General features: G+C 42.1%; 1 protein-coding gene, 4 non-coding genes and 1 pseudogene across 5 annotated transcripts; 1 reads left to right on the top strand and 5 right to left on the bottom strand.

Annotated features, from left to right (window-relative positions):
• Positions 1 to 115: 115 nt before the first annotated feature.
• Positions 116 to 306, bottom strand: LOC133453189 (U2 spliceosomal RNA). The gene has a single exon (XR_009783314.1). It is a non-coding gene; the product is annotated as a U2 spliceosomal RNA (small nuclear RNA).
• Positions 307 to 1502: 1196 nt separating this feature from the next.
• Positions 1503 to 1666, bottom strand: LOC133453180 (U1 spliceosomal RNA). Its single transcript, XR_009783305.1, has one exon. It is a non-coding gene; the product is annotated as a U1 spliceosomal RNA (small nuclear RNA).
• An 835-nt stretch (positions 1667 to 2501) lies between these two features.
• LOC133453190 (U2 spliceosomal RNA) lies at positions 2502 to 2621 on the bottom strand (annotated as a pseudogene).
• A 2337-nt stretch (positions 2622 to 4958) lies between these two features.
• On the top strand, positions 4959 to 6830 carry LOC133452204 (general transcription factor II-I repeat domain-containing protein 2-like). The gene is made up of 2 exons (XM_061731424.1): positions 4959 to 5766; positions 5962 to 6830. Exons 1-2 carry the CDS (start codon positions 4959 to 4961, stop codon positions 6828 to 6830), a joined length of 1677 nt encoding a protein of 558 aa, XP_061587408.1.
• A 4373-nt stretch (positions 6831 to 11203) lies between these two features.
• Positions 11204 to 11367, bottom strand: LOC133453232 (U1 spliceosomal RNA). Its single transcript, XR_009783349.1, has one exon. It is a non-coding gene; the product is annotated as a U1 spliceosomal RNA (small nuclear RNA).
• A 1156-nt stretch (positions 11368 to 12523) lies between these two features.
• LOC133453188 (U2 spliceosomal RNA) lies at positions 12524 to 12714 on the bottom strand. The gene has a single exon (XR_009783313.1). It is a non-coding gene; the product is annotated as a U2 spliceosomal RNA (small nuclear RNA).
• Between the last annotated feature and the right edge of the window lie 5987 nt (positions 12715 to 18701).

Below are 18701 nucleotides of genomic sequence, written 5' to 3'. Positions count from 1 at the left end.
CTCATTTTCTACACTAGTGTCACAATTTCTACTTTAACTACTACCTGGAATAAAACCAAGCGAAGTTAAAGTAAACCTTTTAGCTTGCCATATATTTTAATATTGAACATGTCAGGAGGAGTGCACCGTTCCTGGAGATACTGCAATACCAGGTCGATGCGTGGAGTGGACGGAGCAAGCCCCTATTCCATCTCCCTGTTCCAAAAATCAATTTAATATATGGTCCCCGGGTAGGGGACGTATCAGATATTAAACTGATAAGAACAGATACTACACTTGATCTTAGCCAAAAGGCCGAGAAGCGATAACCACAATGGGTTGGAGGAAACCTCCCCATTCCCGGCACCCTCCTTTAAACTCATGGTTTAAAGAAGAAAAAAAAAAGAATGACATTTTTTTTTTCAGATTAGATGAATAACAGTGATTACCACAAATCTAAATCCTGTAAAACGGCAAATTAAGTGAATTTAAATCCACAAACAAGCCGCCACAATTCTTCATGGCCACGTGACACGCTGCTGACCAATAGAAAAACACTAGAGTCTGAAGTCTCTTGTCTAGAAAAACAGATTTCCTCACATTTAGGCTTAAATATACATCACACTTGTGTCTTAACTTTAATGCCGTTTATAGTGCATGTATGTTATGTCTTTGAGCTATAATATGATATATGTTATAATTTATAACATTAATTTATGCCGCCGAGATTAAAACTATTTCTTCGACGCTCCCTCAAAACAAACAGAGCGCTTCCTGCGACATCTAGCGGAAGGGAGGATAAACTACACACTAATTCAACTGCAAATTACCTTTGGAAGGTTAATTACATAAATAAAAACAGCAATATAATGCAACGCATACCAAATTAAAGACTTGTTTAAACTTTTGTTTAAGGTTAGTCAGTATACAAACATTTAAAACAAACAAAAAAAACTGTTTTTATTTAATGAGGAGGCAATAGTGTAGAAAACATTTATATTGTCATTTTAATTTAAGCATGCAACTTTTCTCTCACACTAATGCTTTGGAAACGTGCACTGTGATCACTTGCACTTTGTTGGACCGCTCTTTCATCTACTAACTGAATCACTACGGTGTATATATATTTATAGTAACTCATATACTGCTAATACCATTACTTCTTTTAATATTGTTTATATTGCTAAAAAAAAACTATGGTTCCATACATCCATATTTAGAAAAATCTGTTGCACCAACTACGCCAAAACAAATTCCTTGTATGTCCAGTAACGTACTTGGCAAAAAACATTTTTCTGATTCTGATATATACTCTTTCACATTACAGCCAATGTACTTAAGGAGCACAAAAGATAATTCGTAGATAAATATCTATAATTCAAACATTAGTTATTTACAAGTTTTAAGTGTAACACTCGGCAGAAACTATGTAACAGTTAACTATAAGAGGTATTGCATTGGCCATCTATGGAACAATGTTATCGCTTAAAATAGACAGTTAGATTTTCATTGAACAGTTAGATCAGGGGAGAGCGCGAACGCAGTCCCCCACTACCAGAAATTATGCAGTCGAGATTCCCACATTTGAGGAATTCGCAAAGGTCAGCACAGCCGAAGTGCAATGGCTTAGCCTCGCCTTGGGTGAACCACCTTCTTGATCATGGTGTCTCCCCTGCCAGGTAAGTATGAGTTGTACACGTCACGGCTGGGGGAGTCTTTCACACACACACCAAACTCACTGACGGTGTTAACAATATAAATTAACTAAACCACAGGATACAAGGACTGGAACACTACACTATTTTCGTACAAACAAGGAATGTGTGCTAAAAGGTGACAATTGACGATGTTTTGATTATAAAAACTAAAAAACAAACAGAAAACGGGTATTTCCCATAATGCATTGCTGAATCTACTAAGCAGCAGATAAAGAAATATCAGAGTTCCTCCAATTTTCCCCACACAGATGACCCACAACCCAACAAGGGGTTCAAGTGACACAAAACGGAACTAAACTGAAGATATACATTCTTTGATTGAAGTGTGATTTTAAAAGAGGTGTATAAAACATACAAATCCGAGGTCTGTTTCTGCTCACAGTGCAGCTACTTCCTGTTTCTTTGTTCACCAGTGGTAGGAAGCTGCATGTCCTGCTTTTGCCACCTATTGATCTGGAGAGTGAACAACTCAGGCTGATTTATAATGGGATTTTAAGATGTTTTAATACAGTTCAAAACCACAAGTAGATGTTCCTATTAATCTGGTTACTGAACCTATGTTCTTACACGTAAAGAAAACCCCGTTCTGCTGTTCATCAGGCTTTAAAACCACTTAGCGCTATGTCGCCCTCTAGTGGAGAAAAGAGTGAACTGCAGAACCCAATCAACATGGAATAAACATCCATCCACTCATTTTCTACACTAGTGTCACAATTTCTACTTCAGCTACCACCCGGAATAAAACCAAGTGAAGTTAAAGTAAACTGTTTAGCTTGCCATATATTTTTATATTGAACATGTTAGGAGGAGTGCACCGTTCCTGGAGATACTGCAATACCAGGTCGATGCGTGGAGTGGACGGAGCAAGCCCCTATTCCATCTCCCTGTCTCCACTTGATCTTAGCCAAAAGGCCGAGAAGCGATACCCACAATGGGTTGAAGGAAACCTCCCCATTCCCGGCACCCTCCTTTAAACTCATGGTTTAAAGAAAAAAAAAAGAATGACATTTTTTTTTCAGATTAGATTAATAACAGTGGTTACCACAAATCTAAATCCTGTAAAACTATTTTTTTAGTGTCTTTAGGGCAAATTAAGTGAATTTAAATCCACAAACAAGCCGCCACAATTCTTCATGGCCACGTGACACGCTAACCAATAGAAAAACGCTAAAGCCTGAGGGCTCTCGTCTAGAAAAACAGATTTCCTCACATTTAGGCTTAAATATACATCACACTTGTGTCTTAACTTTAATGCCGTTTATAGTGCATGTATGTTATGTCTTTGAGCTATAATATGATATATGTTATAACTTATAACATCAACTTATGCCGCCGAGATTTAAACTATTTCTTCGACGCTGCCCAAAACAAACAGAGCTCCTCCTGCACCATCTAGCGGAAGTGAGGATGAACTATACACTAATTCAACTGCAAATTACCTTTGGAGGGATAATTACATAAAAAAACAGCAATAAAATGCAACGCATACAAAATTAAAGACTTGTGTTTAAAATTTTGTTTAAGGTTAGTCAGCATACGAACATTTAAAACAAACAAAAAAACTTTATTTACTGAGGGTTCAATAGTGTAGAAAACTTTTAAATTGTCATTTTAATTTAAGCAGGCAACTTTTCTCTCACACTAATGCTTTGGAAACTTGCACTATGATCACTTGAACTTTGGATCGCTCTTTCATCTACTCACTGAATCCATTATGGCAGGGGTCGGCAAGTAAGTTTGGCCTCGGGCCAAATTTTTTCGGAGCAACTGAATGTCGGGCCAGAACATCACATCAATCAGGTTTTTTTTCTACTAAACAAAACTTTTTTCCCTTTATCTATAGGCTACTAGTATTATTATACTATTATATCTTGTACAAAAAGGTCATTTTAAAAAGTCATTAGTTTAAATAAAGTAACTTGAATTTGCTACAGACTGTCATTAGTGATTAGTGTGCTATTACTGCTTTAGCGCTACTCTGTGGCTGCGTTATGAAACCATAAGTAACTTGGTGATAATCAGAGTCGGCAGCAGAACAGATCTAATTGGATCTAATTGGGGGGCACATAATAAACAGCACAAACTGCCGTTCAAGAACGCAATATGATGTAAATGCTTAATATGAGTTTGCCATCAACGATCACAGCAAACCAGTTTCAATTACACAATATACTGCAAAATCTCTTTTTAATACACACACACACACACACACACACACACACACACACACACACAAGTGTATTGTGCACCCAAACTGCAAAAAAACAAAAAACAAAGACGTACAGGCCACGTCTCTCCCTCCCTCGCCCTCTCCATCTCTCTCTCATACAACGCATACACATAAAAATGTGAACGGTGAATCTCCAAATTTAATTTGACGAAATTAGACGGACCCAAACATTCCACATTTGCGTAATAATAAACGCCAAGGCTGGCGCCATGAAGTCAATTAAATGCATGTCTCACCTTTAGAAGAGTTGCACATCTTAATTTTCCTATTTCACCATAGATCACACTTTGGGAAGCCTTCTTTATATTTTAGCGTTATTTCCGCTTAGATAAGAGTGAGTTTGATGCTCCTTAACAAGTTTTGTCCGCGGATCAACATCAACCCGCAGCGAGCCCTTGCTCCCGGTGGCTGATTTATGGTTCCGCGTCACACCAACGCAGAGCCGACGGCGTAGGGTACGCGGCGACGCACACCGCACCGCAACCCTACGCCGTCGTTTTAACGCGGAACCATAATTCAGGCAAAGCTGCAGTCTGTCTGCGCTGATACTATTAATAGATCCATGATACTGACACACAGGTGTTGTGCCGTATTCAGCACCCCTGCCGTGAAAAGCACCCCCTCGTCGCGGGAACGCGCATGTGGAGAGGACGCTATAAACTACTACCAAACGGACATATATTACCCACAGATCTCTTATTCACGAGTAAATGTCAAAAAGGACTAAATGCTCATGTTTAATTTACTACAAATGACAACGTACACACAATGACAAAAATTATTCTCATTCCGTGTCACGATCTGTTTAGCGTCCAGTTTTGTGTTAATGATTCATGTTTAAATGCGCTCATGGATTCCACAATAGTCATACTTTCCCACAATCACAGTCACAGATAACAAAAATCGGGTAAATGGTTATTGATGTCATGAGGGGGTGCTTTTCACGGCAGGGGTGCTGAATACGGCACAACAACGGCACAACTGTTGTGTGCACAGAGACATTAGCAAACATTGCTAGTTAGTAAGACAAAATGTCACTGTCCAAAGCATTGAAGAGGAAAGTTGACAGCGAGGGTAGGACGTACAAAGAAGAGTGGAAAGAGAAGTATGCTTTCATCCTACCCGAGTTTATAAATGCCAAGCCTGTGTGTCTCATCTGCAACGAAGTTGTTGCAGTTTGCAAGGAATACAACATCCGACGGCACCACGACACAAAGCATGGCACCTTCAAAGTGGCCTATCCGCTCCAGACAGGGACAAGGAGGCACAAACTTGAAGCGCTGACAGCCAGTTATGCGCACAGCAGCAAGATCCTGGTACGAGGCCTCACAGCGCAACAAAAAGTGACAAGTGCATCACTTAAAGCAGCATGGGTGCTCGCCCGGCACAACAGACCATTCACTGACGGAGAGATTTTTAAAGAGGTAATGGTGGCAGTTTTGGAGGAGCTGGCTACTGATAAATCAATGGATGGCGTGATTGCCTCGGTGAAACAGGTGCCTCTCTCTGCGAGGTCCGCTACCTGGCGCATAGACGCACTGTCGGATGCTGTGCATGGAGTTATTCTCAGTGGTCTGAGTCAGGCCAATTACTTTTCTGTGGCCATTGATGAGAGCACAGACAACACAGATGTAAGCCAGATGTGTGTCTATGTGAGATATTTTGATGGGAAGGAGTTCAGGGAGGAGTTGCTGTCTTTAATTCCATTAGAGGGGAACACCACCGGAGAAATTATATTCACCAAACTGGAGGAAGTCTTCAGGCTGTATTCATTGTCCTTTGAGAAAATCAACCTCATCGTGACAGATGGGGCACCGGCCATGCTTGGAAAGCACAGAGGTCTGGTGAGCAGACTGAAGGAGATCGCGCCCCAAACGCACGCATTGCATTGCCTCATTCACCAGAGTGTCCTGTGAGCCAGGCTCAGTGGTGAGCTAAAGGGGGTTATGGATAAAGTGATGTGCATCATTAATTTTATCAGGGGTACATCAAGCACTCAGCACTGTCTTTTCCGACAACTTGTGTCTCAATCAGAGGATGCCAGTCACGATGACCTGCTGCTCCACAACGACGTGCGCTGGTTGAGTAAAGGCAAAGCGCTGGAGCGCTTCTGTGCGCTACTGGATGAGGTAAAGGCTTTCCTGAGATTAAGCAAGATGCGAGCTGCAGACGACCACCTTGCCTTTCTACAAGATGAAATGTCCATGTCCAATGTAGCATTTTTAACAGATATTTTTGGCCAACCGAAACAGCTTAACCTGCAGCTACAGGGGAGAGGCAAAACCATAGTGGACATGGTTGAAAAGATGGAATCATTCACCAGGAAACTGGAGTTGTTCCAGTCAGACCTATTAACTGGCAGGCTCCTGCACTTCAGTACACTAACATCACAGGTGCGGGGAGAAGTGACAGGACTGATGGTGGATTTCATCAAACAGCTACGGGCCAACTTCAAGTCCAGGTTTGAGGACTACTCTATCCCGAGGGACATCGTCGCTTTTGTCCGTGACCCTCTCACTGTCCGAAGTGCGGATTTCTCCTCCCTGGCTAAAGAAACCATCCCATTGTTGAATGAGGCCGCATTTCAAATGGAGCTTATTGATTTTCAAACAACTTCCCTGGTCAGCGATGCGCTCAAAAGTGCGCAATCCGTGGATGACTTTTGGATGACATGCTCAGATGAGTACAGCTGGATCAAAAAACTTGCATTTTATGTGCTGACGATGTTTCCCTCCACCTACACATGCGAGACGGCCTTTTCTTCTATGAAAGCAATTAAGACGCACAAGAGGAACCGCCTGACGCACAAAAATCTGGAGAACTGCTTGCGGGTTAAAGTCACATCCATATCTCCAGACATCCAAAAGATCGTGACTGAAGGGAGATGCCAGTTTTCCCATTAAGTGAGTAATCTTTTAAGACTGCCATTACTGTTTTTATTAGATATATTCATTGTTGCTTTATTTGATTTAAATAGTAATTTATTGTCGCTTTCTCCTTTTCTTTTTTTTGCTCTGTAATTTCAGAAGCGCATACGTCCCACGTTCCCACCACAAGCCGGTGTGCGTCCGGAATCAAGAAGATTCTAATTTTATTTTATCTTTTCTAAATAAAGGCTTTGAATTCTCTATGAAATTGTCGTTTTTGTGATAGTAAATAATAAAAAATAAATAAATAAAAATAATAAAAAAATATTTATCAGACTTTCAATGTCATCTGGCGGGCCAGATATTATTGGAGGTAGGGGTGGGCGATATGACCTAAAATTAATATCACGGTATTTTTCATCTTTTGAACGGTGACGGTATAATATCACGGTATTTTTTGGTACGTTTTGGGAGGAGTAGCCTGTCCTGTCCCTTTATGTGAATAAGGTTAATATTTTTATAATATAATAAGTAAATGGTAGTATCCTTATCAAAAAGAGACATGGGAGAGTATTATGCATTCTCAACATATTTATTTGGCAAAAAACCTAAAGATCTTACATATATATATATATATATATATATATATATATATATATATATATATATTAGGGATGCAACGGTTCTCGGTATAAAACCGAACCGTTCGGTTCGCCCTCCACGGTTCAATACGCCCATGTGTGCCGCGGATTTTCGGTTTTGCCATTAATTTTGCATTAATGCTTTACAATCCGCGTGTGTTTGTGCCCGTCAGCTGCTGCAGAACAGCGCTCCGCGAGTCACTGCTGTAGCTCCGCCCACTCCCCGCTCACACAGAGCAGACACGGAGCGGGGGAGTTGAGAGAAAAAAGTTAGAAGAAGCGCCGGCTTCATTCAAATCTCCGGTGGCATCATTTCGGTTTTGCTGTTGATTACAACGACGATGGAGTGAAAACAGTTAACAGAACTTTTACTGTCTGTAATCATTGCTTGAGACCGGCTAGTGGAAGATCAGAGTCTCCGCCTGGTCAGTGAAACGTTACAGTGACTGGCGGAGACGGCTCTGATCGGGCCGGTTTATTTACAGGAAGGAAATAAACAGCTTTACAGTCATAAACAAAGGCAGACTCCAACTCTAACGTCTCGGGTAAAACTCCCCCAATAATTAAATTAAAACACCTGAAAAAACCCGAGGTTCAGCCCTCCCTCCCTCTGCCACCACCGCTCCTTCATGACATCACGTGCATTACTGTGACCGGCAGAGAGACGAGATAATTCAGGCTGATCTCCCCACTTTGTAACTCTCCCATATCAGGATCAAGCTACAATATTTTGTAATATTGTAATAATTATAATTATAATAATTTACAATATTTTCGCGGAGGGAAACCGTCCATACATTTGTGATAATGTACCTCGTCGGGCATTATTCCTTACGTATTTAGTAGTGTAAAATGTACTTACTGTACTGAGTTGTCAAGATTAAGAGGCTGTTGACTATAAAGAATTATAGTAATTTACATTTTGAAAAGTGATGAGAGAAATAAACAGATAATTTTGGAAAAAAAAGCTCTCTTCATGCACATAAAGGCTGATTTATGGTTCTGCGTTACACCAACGCAGAGCCTACGGCGTAGGTTACGCGGCGGCGCGCACCCCTACGCCGTAGGCTCTGCGTCGATTTAACCCAGAACCATAATTTAGGTTTAACTTAAACCGAAACCGAACCGAAACCGTGGCCTAAAAACCGAAACCGAAACCGAACCGTGGGCTACCTGAACCGTTGCACCCCTAATATATATATATATATACATTATATTTATTTTTATTATATTATATTTTAAATATTTTGTAAACCTGTCTTAAAATGTAATACTGGACCTCGGTTGGGCTGGTTGGACAGCGGGTGGTGGAAAATTTCCCTTAATTTTAAATCCAAAACTTGACAGGTTTATGCCATGAGTATTCATATACAGTAATCCCTTGTTTTTCGAGAGGGTTACGTTCCAAAAAGAACCCGTGATAAGTGATATTCACATAGTAGCAACCCTTTTTTTTTTACAATTATTATACAAAGCTTCAAATTGCGGAGTTCAACACCGCCTCGCACGTATTTCACTGCTGTTCTGAGCCGCTTCATCCCGACTCGCGCTGCAGCGTCTTTTTCTTCTAAAGCCCGCGGTACAGGTGTGTTTTTTCGAGAGAAGAACATGGTTATGGGTATTTTTTTGTCACTCTTTTTTTCTTCTGGGCAAAAAGATTCTTTTAAACCGACATTCATTATTTTTTTTCCATCTTGAAGTGGGTGACTGGTATTCCGGCAGGTTGAAACAGCGCTCTGCGCTCCGGTGCTGTCAAAGACCCGCCCAGCTCTACTTCTGATTGGCTAGTGTTTGTTTGGTTGAGCGCCAGAGCTGCTTTCCTCTCATTCCATTGGTAGACGAACTCGGTTGACTCAAACTTTTTTTTCTCTCTCAAACCTTTTTTTTTTTTTTTTTTTAAAGCAGTCAAACTCGCACGCCGAGAAAAAAAACTCCGTACGCCGGAGATCCGGCACGGTGCCGGAATACTTTAAGCCCTGCATTTCTTACTACTCTTGTCGTAAGGTGTAGCAGCAGTAAACGATGCCTGCATTGAAAGCTGCGTAGTCTTGGGACGTGCTCCGCTGGTGTTGCTCAGCAGCACCAGCGGAGCAGCGGAGCAGCGGTCCCAGCAGCAGCTGCTGGTCCCACTTGCGCTCGTTTTGGCCCGGGTTGCGTCTTCATATTCACGGGCGTGCGTGTTTTTTAAGTGATGAAACAGGTTGCTTGTGTTTCAACCTCTTGCTGTCACAACACGGCAGCAAACCTTGCATATCACCGACGTTTTTAATGCCTTATTTAGGCTTATTATTTTATAATTGATTTATTACGGTATTGACGGTATTGCAAAATCCATGTCGTGGCGCAGTTTCACACCGGTGATGACTATGACACCGGTGTACCGCCCACCCCTAATTGGAGGCGGGCCAATTTTGGCCCGCGGGCCGCCAGTTGCCGACCAATGACTTACGGTGTATATTAGGGGTGTAACGGTATATGTATTTGTATTGAACCGTTCGGTATAGCGTGTTCGGTACGGAACGGAGGCGTACCGAACAAGTTTCCACACGGACATATTAAGTAGAGGACCGCACGTTGTGGAGCAGAGCGCTGCTGCAGCTGCACATGCAGTTGCGCTCACACCGAGAAAGTATTAAGAAAAAAGCACTAACTAATGAAGAACTAAAGAGTTAAGCACATAATTGTGACGTGTCCAGTGTTTCCCCTACCATCGAGACCCCCCGCCAGGCCTAAAAAAAAAAAAACAATGATCATTTACGTTTATGAGCGCCTCTGCAGAGCTGTTCTGCAACGTGAGTCAACCTGCTTCGTTGCCTAGTAAAGGCTGAATTATGGTTCGGCGTTAAATCGACGTAGAGCCTACGCCGTAGGGTACGCAGAGACGTGCACCGTACGGCCGCTCGCTGCGTACCCTACGCCGTAGGATCTGCGTTGGTGTAACGCGGAACCATGAATCAGCCTTAACGATGCGAGTACCGCTGCTGAGAGCGCGGGCATATTATTATACATTATGGGATGTATAAAGTTTGTAGCCAGCCAACTATGGCGCCGGCCAAAAAAAGAAAAATATCGCGGGCGACAGACAACATTATATAAAGAAATGTTTCTGCCAGGTACGTGTTTGTGTTTGCATGTGACGCTGCAGGGAAGCATGAAGGAAAACACAGCCCGACCACCATGCATCCGCGGGGTCCTAGCCCCGGCACACGTAGAGCCAATGTTATTTTGTGTGTGTGTAATAAACAACTAGCACGTTTATATTTTGCATTTTGTTTTCTTACTGTACCGAAAATGAACCGAACCGTGACCTCCAAACCGAGGTACTTACTGAACCGAGATTTTTGTGTACCGTTACACCCCTAGTGTGTGTATATATATATATATATATATATATATATATATATATGTATATTTATAGTAACTCATATACTGCTAATACCATTACTTCTTTTAATATTGTTTATACTGCTAAAAATACTATGGTTCCATATCTACATATTTAGAAAAATCTGTTGCACCAACTACGCCAAAACAAATTCCTTTTATATCCAGTTACGTACTTGGCAAAAAACATTTTTCTGATTCTGATATATACTCTTTCACATTACAGCCAATGTACTTCATGAGCACAAAAGATAATTACAAGCTTTAAGTGTAACAACCGGCAGAAACTATGTAACAGTTAACTATAAGAGGTACTGTATTGGCCATCTATGGAACAATGTTATCACTTAAATAGACAGTTAGATTTTCATTGAACAGTTAGATCAGGGGAGAGCGCGAACGCAGTCCCCCACTACCAGAAATTATGCAGTCGAGATTCCCACATTTGAGGAATTCGCAAAGGTCAGCACAGCCGAAGTGCAATGGCTTAGCCTCGCCTTGGGTGAACCACCTTCTTGATCATGGTGTCTCCCCTGCCAGGTAAGTATGAGTTGTACACGTCACGGCTGGGGGAGTCTTTCACACACACACCAAACTCACTGACGGTGTTAACAATATAAATTATTTAAACCACAGGATACAGGGACGAGTACACTTCACTATTTTAGTACAAACAACGAATGTGTGCTAAAAGGTGACAATTGACGATGTTTTGATTATAAATAATAAAAAACCAGCAGAAAACGGTATTTCCCATAATGCATTGCTGAATCTACTAAGCAGCAGATAAAGAAATATCAGAGTTCCTCCGATTATCCCCCCACAGAGATGACCCACAACCCAACAAGAGGTTCAAGTGACACAAAACGGAACTAAACTGAAGATATACATTCTTTGATTGAAGTGTGATTTTAAAAGAGGTGTATAAAACATACAAATCCGAGGTCTGTTTCTGCTCACAGTGCAGCTACTTCCTGTTTCTTTGTTCACCAGTGGTAGGAAGCTGCATGTCCTGCTTTTGCCACCTATTGATCTGGAGAGTGAACAACTAGGGCTGATTTATAATGGGATTTTAAGATTTTTTAATGCAGTTCAAAAACACAAGTAGATGTTCCTATTAATCTGGTTACTGAACCTATGTTCTTACACGTAAAGAAAACCCCGTTCTGCTGTTCACCAGGCTTTAAAACCACTTAGCGCTCTATCGCCCTCTAGTGGAGAAAAGACTGAACTGCAGAACCCAACCAACATGGAATAAACATCCATCCACTCATGTTCTACACCAGTGTCACAATTTCTACTTCAGCTACTACCCGGAACAAAACCAATTTAACCCGGATTCGCTCCACCGCGGCGCCGCGTCCGACTGGCTGAAGGAAGCGCCGCTCCAGCAGCGGAGAGAGCTGGTTGTGGGCGTGGTTTCAGCAGCGGAGGCTGAACCTCTGGAAATCTGCTCCCGTCGTGACGTCACGACGGGAGCAGATTCTAAACGGCTCAAAAAAAACCACGTGACACTGGGGGACTCTGTCCAGCGGGGGTCAGAGAGCTTGCAGAAATTCATGGTATTTTGTCTCCCCTGTGCTGGCAGGGTGAGGGGAGACCACTTTATATATGTTAAAGCAAGAAAAAACGTGTTTTTCATAATAGGTCCCCTTTAAAGTAAACCTTTTAGCTTGCCATATATTTTAATATTGAACATTTCAGGAGGAGTGCACCGTTCCTGGAGATACTGCAATACCAGGTCGATGCGTGGAGTGGACGGAGCAAGCCCCTATTCCATCTCCCTGTTCCAAAAATCAATTTAATATATGGTCCCCGGGTAGGGGACGTATCAGATATTAAACTGATAAGAACAGATACTACACTTGATCTTAGCCAAAAGGCCGAGAAGCGATACCCACAATGGGTTGAAGGAAACCTCCCCATTCCCGGCACCCTCCTTTAAACTCATGGTTTAAAGAAAAAAAAAAGAATGACATTTTTTTTTCAGATTAGATGAATAACAGTGATTACCACAAATCTAAATCCTGTAAAACGATTTTTTTAGTGTCTTTCGGCAAATTAGGTGAATTTAAATCCACAAACAAGCTGCCACAATTCTTCATGGCCACGTGACACGCTACTAACCAATAGAAAAACGCTAAAGCCTGAGGGCTCTCGTCTAGAAAAACAGATTTCCTCACATTTAGGCTTAAATATACATCACACTTGTGTCTTAACTTTAATGCCGTTTATAGTGCATGTATGTTATGTCTTTGAGCTATAATATGATATATGTTATAACTTCTAACATCAACTTATGCCGCCGAGATTTAAACTATTTCTTCGACGCTGCCCAAAACAAACAGAGCTCCTCCTGCACCATCTAGCGGAAGTGAGGATGAACTATACACTAATTCAACTGCAAATTACCTTTGGAGAGATAATTACATAAAAAAACAGCAATAAAATGCAACGCATACAAAATTAAAGACTTGTGTTTAAAATTTTGTTTAAGGTTAGTCAGTATATGAACATTTAAAACAAACAAAAAAACTTTATTTACTGAGGGGGCAATAGTGTAGAAAACTTTTAAATTGTCATTTTAATTTAAGCAGGCAACTTTTCTCTCACACTAATGCTTTGGAAACTTGCACTGTGATCACTTGAACTTTGGATCGCTCTTTCATCTACTCACTGAATCACTTATGGCAGGGGTCGGCAAGTAAGTTTGGCCTCGGGCCAAATTTTTTCAGAGCAACTGAATGGCGGGCCAGAACATCACATCAATCAGGTTTTTTTTCTACTAAACAAAACTTTTTTCCCTTTATCTATAGGCTACTGGTATTATTATACTATTATATCTTGTACAAAAAGGTAATTTAAAAAAGTCATTAGTTTAAATAAAGTAACTTGAATTTGCTACAGACTGTTATTAGTGTGCTATTACTGCTTTAGCGCTACTCTGTGGCTGCGTTATGAAACCATAAGTAACTTGGTGATAATCAGAGTCGGCAGCAGAACAGATCTAATTGGATCTAATTGGGGGGCACATAATAAACAGCACAAACTGCCGTTCAAGAACGCAATATGATGTAAATGCTTAATATGAGTTTGCCATCAACGATCACAGCAAACCAGTTTCAATTACACAATATACTGCAAAATCTCCTTTTAATACACACACACACACACACACACACACACACACACACACACACACACACACACACAAGTGTATTGTGCACCCAAACTGCAAAAAAACAAAAAACAAAGACGTACAGGCCACGTCTCTCCCTCCCTCGCCCTCTCCATCTCTCTCTCATACAACGCATACACATAAAAATGTGAACGGTGAATCTCCAAATTTAATTTGACGAAATTAGACGGACCCAAACATTCCACATTTGCGTAATAATAAACGCCAAGGCTGGCGCCATGAAGTCAATTAAATGCATGTCTCACCTTTAGAAGAGTTGCACATCTTAATTTTCCTATTTCACCATAGATCACACTTTGGGAAGTCTTCTTTATATTTTAGCGTTATTTCCGCTTAGATAAGAGTGAGTTTGATGCTCCTTAACAAGTTTTGTCCGCGGATCAACATCAACCCGCAGCGAGCCCTTGCTCCCGGTGGCTGATTTATGGTTCCGCGTCACACCAACGCAGAGCCGACGGCGTAGGGTACGCGGCAACGCACACCGCACCGCAACCCTACGCCGTCGTTTTAACGCGGAACCATAATTCAGGCAAAGCTGCAGTCTGTCTGCGCTGATACTATTAATAGATCCATGATACTGACACACAGGTGTTGTGCCGTATTCAGCACCCCTGCCGTGAAAAGCACCCCCTCGTCGCGGGAAAGCGCATGTGGAGAGGACGCTATAAACTACTACCAAACGGACATATATTACCCACAGATCTCTTATTCACGAGTAAATGTCAAAAAGGACTAAATGCTCATGTTTAATTTACTACAAATGACAACGTACACACAATGACAAAAATTTTTCTCATTCCGTGTCACGATCTGTTTAGCGTCCAGTTTTGTGTTAATGATTCATGTTTAAATGCGCTCATGGATTCCACAATAGTCATACTTTCCCACAATCACAGTCACAGATAACAAAAATCGGGTAAATGGTTATTGATGTCATGAGGGGGTGCTTTTCACGGCAGGGGTGCTGAATACGGCACAACAACGGCACAACTGTTGTGTGCACAGAGACATTAGCAAACATTGCTAGTTAGTAAGACAAAATGTCACTGTCCAAAGCATTGAAGAGGAAAGTTGACAGCGAGGGTAGGACGTACAAAGAAGAGTGGAAAGAGAAGTATGCTTTCATCCTACCTGAGTTTATAAATGCCAAGCCTGTGTGTCTCATCAGCAACGAAGTTGTTGCAGTTTGAAGGGAATACAACATCCGACGGCACCACGACACAAAGCATGGCACCTTCAAAGTGGCCTATCCGCTCCAGACAGGGACAAGGAGGCACAAACTTGAAGCGCTGACAGCCAGTTATGCGCACAGCAGCAAGATCCTGGTACGAGGCCTCACAGCGCAACAAAAAGTGACAAGTGCATTAGGGGTGGGCGATATGACCTAAAATTAATATCACGGTATTTTTCATCTTTTGAACGGTGACGGTATAATATCACAGTATTTTTTGGTACGTTTTGGGAGGAGTAGCCTGTCCTGTCCCTTTATGTGAATAAGGTTAATATTTTTATAATATAATAAGTAAATGGTAGTATCCTTTATATTATATTTATTTTTATTATATTATATTTTAAATATTTAGTAAACTTGTCTTAAAATCTAATACTGAACCTCGGTTGGGCTGGTTGGACAGCGGGTGGTGGAAAATTTCCCTTCATTTTAAATCCAAAACTTGACAGGTTTATGCCATGAGTATTCATATACAGTAATCCCTTGTTTTTCGAGAGGGTTACGTTCCAAAAAGAACCCGTGATAAGTGATATTCACATAGTAGCAACCCTTTTTTTTTAATAATTATTATACAAAGCTTCAAATTGCGGAGATCAGCACCGCCTTGCACGTATTTCATGCTCTTCTGAGCCGCTTCATCCCGACTCGCGCTGCAGCGCCTTTTTCTTCTAAAGCCCGCGGTACAGGTGTGTTTTTTCGAGAGAAGAACATGGTTATGGGTATTTTTTGTCACTCTTTTTTTCTTCTGGGCAAAAAGATTCTTTTAAACCGACATTCATTATTTTTTTCTCCATCTTGAAGTCGGTGATTCTGGTTGAAACAGCGCTCTGCGCTCCGCTGCCGTCAAAGACCCGCCCAGCTCTACTTCTGATTGGCTAGTGTTAGTTTGGTTGAGCGCCAGAGCTGCTTTCCTCTCATTCCATTGGTAGACGAACTCGGTTGACTCAGACTTTTTTTTCTCTCAAACCTTTTTTTTTTTTTTTTTTAAAAAAACACTCAAACTCGCATGCCGAGAAAAAAAACTCCGTACGCCGGAGATCCGGCACGGTGCCGGAATACTTTAAGCCCTGCATTTCTTACTACTCTTGTCCTAAGGTGTAGCAGCATAAACGATGCCTGCAGTGAAAGCTGTGTAGTCTTGGGACGTGCTCCGCTGGTGCTGCTGAGCAGCGGTCCCAGCTGCAGCTGCTGGTCCCACTTGCGCTCGTTTTGGCCCGGGTTGCCTCTTCATATTCACGGGCGTGCGTGTTTTTTAAGTGATGAAACAGGTTGCTTGTGTTTCCACCTCTTGCTGTCACAACACGGCAGCAAACCTTGCATATCACCGACGTTTTTAATGCCTTATTTAGGCTTATTATTTTATAATTGATTTATTACGGTATTGACGGTATTGCAAAATCCATGTCGTGGCGCAGTGTCACACCGGTGATGACTATGACACCGGTGTACCGCCCACCCCTAAAGTGCATCACTTAAAGCAGCATGGGTGCTCGCCCGGCACAACAGACCATTCACTGACGGAGAGATTTTTAAAGAGGTAATGGTGGCAGTTTTGGAGGAGCTGGCTACTGATAAATCAATGGATGGCGTGATTGCCTCGGTGAAACAGGTGCCTCTCTCTGCGAGGTCCGCTACCCGGCGCATAGACGCACTGTCGGATGCTGTGCATGGAGTTATTCTCAGTGGTCTGAGTGAGGCCAATTACTTTTCTGTGGCCATTGATGAGAGCACAGACAACACAGATGTAAGCCAGATGTGTGTCTATGTGAGATATTTTGATGGGAAGGAGTTCAGGGAGGAGTTGCTGTCTTTAATTCCATTAGAGGGGAACACCACCGGAGAAATTATATTCACCAAACTGGAGGAAGTCTTCAGGCTGCATTCATTGTCCTTTGAGAAAATCAACCTCATCGTGACAGACGGGGCACCGGCCATGCTTGGAAAGCACAGAGGTCTGGTGAGCAGACTGAAGGAGATCGCGCCCCAAACGCACGCATTGCATTGCCTCATTCACCAGAGTGTCCTGTGCGCCAGGCTCAGTGGTGAGCTAAAGGGGGTTATGGATAAAGTGATGCGCATCATTAATTTTATCAGGGGTACATCAAGCACTCAGCACTGTCTTTTCCGAAAACTTGTGTCTCAATCAGAGGATGCCAGTCACGATGACCTGCTGCTCCACAACGACGTGCGCTGGTTGAGTAGAGGCAAAGCGCTGGAGCGCTTCTGTGCGCTACTGGATGAGGTAAAGGCTTTCCTGAGATTAAGCAAGATGCGAGCTGCAGACGACCACCTTGCCTTTCTACAAGATGAAATGTCCATGTCCAATGTAGCATTTTTAACAGATATTTTTGGCCAACCGAAACAGCTTAACCTGCAGCTACAGGGGAGAGGCAAAACCATAGTGGACATGGTTGAAAAGATGGAATCATTCACCAGGAAACTGGAGTTGTTCCAGTCAGACCTATTAACTGGCAGACTCCTGCACTTCAGTACACTAACATCACAGGTGCGGGGAGAAGTGACAGGACTGATGGTGGATTTCATCAAACAGCTACGGGCCAACTTCAAGTCCAGGTTTGAGGACTACTCCATCCCGTGGGACATCGTCGCTTTTTTCCGTGACCCTCTCACTGTCCGAGGTGCGGATTTCTCCTCCCTGGCTAAAGAAACCATCCCATTGTTGAATGAGGCCGCATTTCAAATGGAGCTTATTGATTTTCAAACAACTTCCCTGGTCAGCGATGCGCTCAAAAGTGCGCAATCCGTGGATGACTTTTGGATGACATGCTCAGATGAGTACAGCTGGATCAAAAAACTTGCATTTTATGTGCTGACGATGTTTCCCTCCACCTACACATGCGAGTCAGCCTTTTCTTCTATGAATGCAATTAAGACGCACGAGAGGAACCGCCTGACGCACAAAAATCTGGAGAACTGCTTGCGGGTTAAAGTCACATCCATATCTCCAGACATCCAAAAGATCGTGACTGAAGGGAGATGCCAGTTTTCCCATTAAGTGAGTAATCTTTTAAGACTGCCATTACTGTTTTTATTAGATATATTCATTGTTGCTTTATTTGATTTAAATAGTAATTTATTGTCGCTTTCTCCTTTTCTTTTTTTTGCTCTGTAATTTCAGAAGCGCATACGTCCCACGTTCCCACCACAAGCCGGTGTGCGTCCGGAATCAAGAAGATTCTAATTTTATTTTTTCTAAATAAAGGCTTTGAATTCTCTATGAAATTGTCGTTTTTGTTATAGTAAATAATAAAAAATAAATAAATAAAAATAATAAAAAAATATTTATCAGATTTTCAATGTCATCTGGCGGGCCAGATATTATTGGAGGCGGGCCAATTTTGGCCCACGGGCCGCCAGTTGCCGACCAATGACTTACGGTGTATATTAGGGGTGTAACGGTATATGTATTTGTATTGAACCGTTCGGTATAG

Source organism: Cololabis saira, chromosome 10 (genome assembly GCF_033807715.1).
Source record: "Cololabis saira isolate AMF1-May2022 chromosome 10, fColSai1.1, whole genome shotgun sequence".
NCBI classification, from domain to species: Eukaryota; Metazoa; Chordata; class Actinopteri; order Beloniformes; family Belonidae; genus Cololabis; species Cololabis saira.
The sequence above is the reverse complement of the archived record's forward strand: the minus strand, read 5'-3'. Positions and strand labels throughout refer to the sequence as shown.

What these genes read in the sequence shown, in the direction of transcription:
- LOC133452204 (XM_061731424.1), top strand. Translation starts at nt 4,959, where the DNA reads ATGTCACTGTCCAAAGCATTGAAGAGGAAAGTTGACAGCGAGGGTAGG. An exon ending in CATGCTTGGAAAGCACAGAG is followed by an intron (nt 5,767 to 5,961) that starts GTCTGGTGAGCA and finishes TGTCTCAATCAG; the next exon opens with AGGATGCCAGTCACGATGAC.